This window comes from Polypterus senegalus, chromosome 9 (assembly GCF_016835505.1).
Source record: "Polypterus senegalus isolate Bchr_013 chromosome 9, ASM1683550v1, whole genome shotgun sequence".
NCBI lineage: Eukaryota > Metazoa > Chordata > Cladistia > Polypteriformes > Polypteridae > Polypterus > Polypterus senegalus.
The window spans coordinates 87,890,549-87,897,468 of NC_053162.1; the positions used below are offsets into that span (position 1 = coordinate 87,890,549).

At 37.1% G+C, this 6,920-nt stretch overlaps 1 protein-coding gene across 1 annotated transcript in view; it reads right to left on the bottom strand.

The window, feature by feature from the left end:
• Positions 1-600: 600 nt before the first annotated feature.
• tcf25 (transcription factor 25 (basic helix-loop-helix)) overlaps positions 601-6,920 on the bottom strand; it is a 95,705-nt gene continuing 89,385 nt past the window's right edge. Inside the window, exon 18 of the mRNA XM_039763408.1 lies at positions 601-1,416. Coding sequence (XP_039619342.1) covers positions 1,249-1,416 — 168 coding nt within the window. The 3' untranslated portion in view covers positions 601-1,248. The remainder of the gene's footprint in view (positions 1,417-6,920) is intronic.

Consider the following 6,920-nt stretch of genomic DNA (forward strand, 5'->3'; position numbering starts at 1 on the left):
GTCTCCTCCGCACACTGCTGCATTCTCGAGTTTATGTACAGTAGCACTTCGCCCATATTGTGGTACAAATGCATTGATAATAACATTAATGAAACCAACTTTTACTATTGCAAAGAATCAAGATCAAGCAATACCATTATATATGTTTATTATCTACATTTTAGAACATCCATATATTTAATGAATATTCAGACACATATTTTAGAGGATTTCAAATAAGTTTTATTGTAAATTCCATCAATAACTTATTTGAATAGCCATATCAGGTTATTATTTTACTTCAGGTAAAACAAAATATTTATTTATACTGTCACCCAATTAACAGCAGAGCTTGCATTTTTCAACATTTCATAAAATGAGTTGTTTAAAGAAACTGCAGCTTGCAATACACATGTAAAATGAAGAATTTAGATTCATAATCAGTGAAACCAACTATTTTGATAAAGTATATAAAGACAGATTTTAGATTCACTGAGTTCTGGAAAATAAAGGCAACTTGCAGAATAAAGCTTTGACTAATTATCCTTCATCTAGTTTAAGGTAAAATTTCATACTAGCATTTCCACTCTTTTACAAACTCTGCCATGTTTTGCTCTGATATATGAAACGCTTTCATGATCTTCTAGTTTTATCTTCTGGCCAACGTCCCCTTTACCAAGCAGGATAGCAAATTACAGCTCGTACATCATGACAAGAGTTATTAGTGTTGTTTTTTGCTGCTAGGATAGTCTCCAACTCTCTGTACATCTGTATTGGAATGAGTAAAATCATTAAAGGCAAATTGTTAACGTGAAAATAGTATTTTGAGCAACACTATATCCTTCAAAAATTAAGCTAGATCCTTTAGCTTTTCAAATAAACATTTTTATATATTTCTGGTTAAATGATTTGCTTTTCTTAACAGGTTAAAAAGATTTAATTCACTAAAACATTATTATATAGTATCTTCAGTCTTCCCTTTTCTTTCGTCATTAATATATCAGTCAAGAAAGATAACAGAAATGAAAAAAATAGTTCATTTTATATTGTATTTGTTTTAAGCCACATCTTGATCAAAGGTGTCAATGCATATTGATACAAGAGTTAAATCCTCTGTTTATTTCAATTGATCATTAAATAGACAAACATAACACAGTAATCAGTACAGGTGTGCTGTAAAATATAAGAAATTTAAAGCGGATGTAAATTCATGCTCTCAGTTATTCCACTCTTTCTGAATACTAGCACAGTGGTTCAAACGATTATCTCTTAGTCCCACTCCTCTTCATCCCGCTCTGGGTTGTCTTCACGAGGTGGCTCCTGAAATTGTATATTCGCCAACATCTCCCTCATGGCCATCATCAGCCGGTTCACTTCCTGATTTAGCTCCCGTCCAGCACGGGCAACTTCTAAGCCTTCTTCCTGTCGAGCACCTCCCTGCGAGTAAGGCAGACAAGAAATGAATAACAGCAAAATAAATAAGAAAATCTGCCTGTATGTTAGTCTTATTTATTCAGATTGTTATTGTGATAACAACCACTTACGTATTATGTAATCACTTAAATCTTACAAACTTTATTTTAGCTTGTCATTTCTGAGTCTATAATTAACTTACAGATCACTATCTATTAAGGCTATGTCATAGTCTTTATTTATATAATCTTAGTAAGTCAGAGGAAGTCAGCAGAGCACTCCTGTGAAGTCAGTCACGTAATATGACATGCCCAGTGACTTAGTCCAAGATGACTGCTCCAACAAAATCAAGCAGGTCTGATTTCATGTTTCATCATAGTGGTGGGCTCTGTGTGCATGATAGATGACAACCAATAAATGCTTATCTGGAAGTACAATTGATATAATGCAGCAATGCCAAATAAGGGGCAAGGATTTTTTGAACCTCACAAAAAGAAGAGAAGCTTGTCTCTCTTATGTCTTCATATTTTATGCAACATGGCAGAACAGAAAAAAGGAAAGTGATTGTGGCTGAACTTACCATACCTATTAACCCTTCATACAGTGCCAGACCCTTCAGGCAACACATTATTGGTTATCACAAAAATGGGCAAAAATTATTGTACTGAAAGGTCACCACACTGTAAATCACTGCCCATGTCACATTTACAGACTGTCATTTAAATTGATATGGTCTGGTAACATCATCAGCAAATGCACTCAGTATGTCGGACATACCCCATGATTAGAAGTAGTGTAATGTGACCTCTGCTGTAATTAAAAACAAATGCACTAAGCCCAGTCCTGGACCCTTCAGGCAGCACATTATTGCCTATAACAAAAATGGACAAGAATGACTGTGCTGGAAGGTCCGCACTCAGTTAGTAAACGTAACATGGCCAGTAATTTATAGTCATTTAAACTGACACGGTCTGGTGACATTATCAACAACTGCACTCAGCATGTGTGACATAACCCACGATTAGAAGTCGTGTAACGTTAAATCAGCTGTAGTTAAAAACAAATGAACTGAGCACAGTAATCAGGCAATGTGAAAAGAGCTGAAAGAACACAACAGTAGAAAATAATATGTCACAAAATAAACAATTCGCTCATTTATTAAAAGAAAAGCAAACTCTTTGTTTTGTTGAGAGTAAAAAACAACGAATAATGGCACCTTTGGAAAAATATGATCAAATTATTTAGATATTCAACCACATCTATCTATCATATAAAAAAATTTTGGGTCGAGATGTGATCATCTCAGAGAGACACTTTGACGTCCTGTGAGACAAGACATTACAACCTTAAGAAGCAAGGCCCGTGAGACGGTGACTTTTGCAGATCACGCCCTACTTACAAACAATGTAAAACAAGTTCATGGACATCTAACCTCGCATTTGTTGTAATGCTTTTGGCAGACAAATTTCATGTGCTCCCAGCTCTTAATGTTATACTTTCTAGATGGCACATGAACAACTAAGTGAAGAAGAAAGAGCAGCATGTCAAAAAGAGACACAAAAGCGTTGGAGAGAAAAGAAGGCAAAAAAGGACACAAGAGAGCAATAATAATCTATGTGCAAATTCAGAAAATAAGGAAAGTAATAATCAGCTCAGACCAAGTGGAATTGAAAAGCTCGTAGGTCAAATTCGGGTCAGGAAAAAAAAAAAGACTTCATAATGACGTTCAAAAACATTGGCACGTTACACATGCAGAGCAAGTTAAAGAATATGAAAGTAGGAAAATTTGAAAGTATCACAAAAAAAGAAATTAAAGATCGCATTAGCACAAACAAACGGAAATTATTACTCAGTGAAATAACGGAACAGCAAAAAGAGATTGACTATATGGACATAGGTGATATGTCAGAAGTATGTAGACATTGTAAGGCTTTAAAGTTTAAGCTGGAGACTTGTAGATCAGCGAATTCCTGTTGCCATTAGAGAAAAGTAGTGTAGCCTCCCAATGAAGAGGTGTATCCACGAGAATTAAAAGATTTGTTGTTTGGTGAAAGTGAAATCCACAAACACGGCAGAATATCCGAGTCTACAGAAACAGAAACCCCCATCTCAGATCGGGCAAGAAGTTCTACCAATTCCTTCCTTGATTGATTATCTGGGAGTGAGCCAACCAGAATTGTTAGGGGAAGTAATTTGATGCGTGTTTTGTGTCTACAACAATTTATGTAAATACATCGTTAAAACAGAAACGTTTTTCATATTTTAGTAATAAATGACAAAATGTAGACATGAACTGTATAATGTGTGAAGGCTGATAGCCAAATATCAAATAAGCACTTTCACAAAAGGTGCAAGTACAATAAGATAGCTTCCGTGGTGTAGTTGTAAGATCTGCTGACTTATAATTTGGAGGTCGTGAGTTCGAAACCAGCTCCCCGGGAAATTTACAGTTTTGAATAGTGAACTGCTCTTATGGTTAACATTATACAATAAAAACATACATTTAATTTGTGCCTGTAACAGCCGGTGTAAATTTATTGTACTTGTAAAAGTCAGCGTTTTTTTTTTTCCACTTTTATTCTCTCAGTCACGATCACGATACAACAACCCACCCCAGATCTGACGCAGCTTCTTTTTTATCTGAAATTGGAAATAACTGTAGATATGAGTAGTGTTTTGAGACAATGGAACTGGAAATTCTCTGATCTGGAGGAATAAAAGCTGACACACAAACGCTGGTGAATCTGCCTTCTTTATATCTCACCGTCACTTGATTTTTTTTTTATTCAGTTTTATTGAGTGTTCCTGCTTACGCTGAATTAGCATGCACCTTATGATCCATGATGTCAAAGCCGCACTGACAAAAAAAAACAGAGACATATGTATATATGATATTTGGAATTACACATTTTATGACCTGTATAGTACATTTCAGAAAACATTGTGGCACTGATGCAACATTATTCATATTCATTCACACGCCTTCTTGCGCTTGTAATCAGTGACCACGTTTTTTTTTTTTTACCCCCGATCTTGCCAGTCTTCACATGTTGCTTCATGGTGCGGTTTCTTTTGCACTCCAGGACATGCAGAGAAAAGAATAGTACAGAAAGGTCAGTTCTGCTCTATATGCAATCAACAGATTTAAATGTTCAAACAGCTCCCACATACCCACAGAACGTCCTTTCTATGTTTACGACATGTGTACCTGTTGCAATGTACACACTTCTCTCTGTGCTGTGGTTAATATAACACTGAAGAGGCTGGGGAAGCGGCAGTCTTGGAACAGAAGCTTGTCGATGTTGCATCCTCTCTTGCTTTATTTATCGCCTTTTCTAGAAAGAACTGACGACTAAGTTCCTCTGCAATGTTAGCCATGAACACTCTTCTTTTCTCAGTGGCCCCCGTGCATGCCTAACACCGCACATTTGCATTCATCACCTCCAGGTCAAGCTTGTTATGGCACAAGCAACCGGCCACCAGCATGTTCCTGCTCGCACTGAATAAGTTCACGCATTCTGGTGCACAATGTCAATGCAGCAACAGGAAAAAAAGAAACAGACAAATACATGTGACATTTTGAAGAAATTATTTTATGACCTGAATCGTACCAATCAGAAAACACTGTCGCACTAATGCAATATTATTTGAAAACGAACAGCGTCAGATCGGGTGTGAATTTATACTGGCGCTGTTAGTTGGAGTCAGATCGTAAGGGGGGGGCAGGGTGGGGGCAAGGGAGAGCATGATCGTGATTGAGAGAATAAAACTGAAAAAAAAGCTAACTTTTAGAAATACCATACATTTACAGCTGATCTGATGCTGTTCATTTTCAAATAATATTGCATTAGTGCGACAATGTTTTCTGATTGGTATTATTCAGGTAATAAAATGGTGTCTTCAAAATGTCACATATATTTGTCTCAGGGCGAAGTTTAAGCATACAGTAATCCCTCCTCGATCGCGGGGGTTGCGTTCCAGACCCCCCGCGATAGGTGAAAATCCGCGAAGTAGAAACCATATGTTTCTATGGTTATTTTTATATATTTTAAGCCCTTATAAACTCTCCCACACGGTTTATAAATATTCCCCGCAGAGTTATACAGCATAATCCCTTTACAGTAAAACCTAAATATTATTTTAAAGATATTGAGTGTCTCCGATATCACGTTACAGCCATTATGATAGACATGCCACCAGCAATAAATACGTACAATGCAACAAAAATAGTATACAGTAAATGTGTGTACAGTGACACTAAACGTACGTACATGTACTAAGTACTGTAAGTAGGAAATTAATTATGGTTACTCACCAACAATGACACGATGACTTGTCCGATAACAATGAGTTTAATTTTACTGCACAACAAAGGAGAGCGTTACAGCCCTTAAAGGAGCCACTTCAGGCGATTGTGTAGCACTGCCGTTGTTCTTCTTCTGGCAGTCTTCAATCCAAATCCCTAAAGCAGATTCCATCCAGACTACTGCCTTATTACATCCACTTACCACTTGTTTTGCACCCTGGTTAAAAGGACACTGCGGCCGTAGATCTTATATTCCTTTCCTACTTTTTAAATAAAAAGAATCGTAGCCTTCAACAAATCCAAAACGTTTACCTTTTCAGCAATCGTTAACATCTTCCGTTTGCGCTTGGGCACGGCCCCTGAAGCAGTAGCAGATCGTTTTGGAGCCATAATGAAGGGCTTGACTATGCACAAAGATAAACACAAAAGAGCACAACTCTTTACACGGCGAAACACGTTGATGCTGAATGAGCGAGACGAGACTTCCTGGTTAACACTGCATTCAGCAAGCAGGAACTTAACTGCGTGCTCTGATTGGTTAGCTTCTCAAGTCATCCGCCAATAGCGTTCCTTGTATGAAATCAACTGGGCAAAAAAACTGAGGAAGCATGTACAGGAAGTAAAAAGACACATTGCCCGCAGAACCCGCGTTATATATTTAGTTATGCTTTCATATAAAATCCGCGATAGAGCGAAACCGCGAAAGTCAAAGCGTGATATAGCGAGGGATTACTGTATTTAGATACTTGGTACGTCAGTGCAATGAAAAGTGGGTGGCATTTAATGGAACTGTCAATGCACAGTTGAACTCATTCTGTTGAATTATTACTGATTCATTTACCAGATCAGAATAAGATTTAAATTTTCAGACCAATTTCACTTCTAAATAACGACGTTAAAATACTCTCTAAAATCATAGCTAGAAGGATGGAGAAAGTGCTACCCTCGGTAATATCACAAGACCAAACTGGATTTATTAGGGGCCGACACTTATCTTCAACTCTTCGACGCCTGTTTACTGTAATATACTCACCAACTAAATCAAACACCCCAGAAATATTATTATCATTGGATGCAGAAAAAGCATTCGACATGATTGAATGGAAATACCTTTTTACTATATTGGAGAAGTTTGGGTTTGGCCCGAACATTAGTGCATGGATTAAATTACTGTATACTAACCCAGAAGCTTCAGTTTGCATCAACAACATTTGCTCAGACT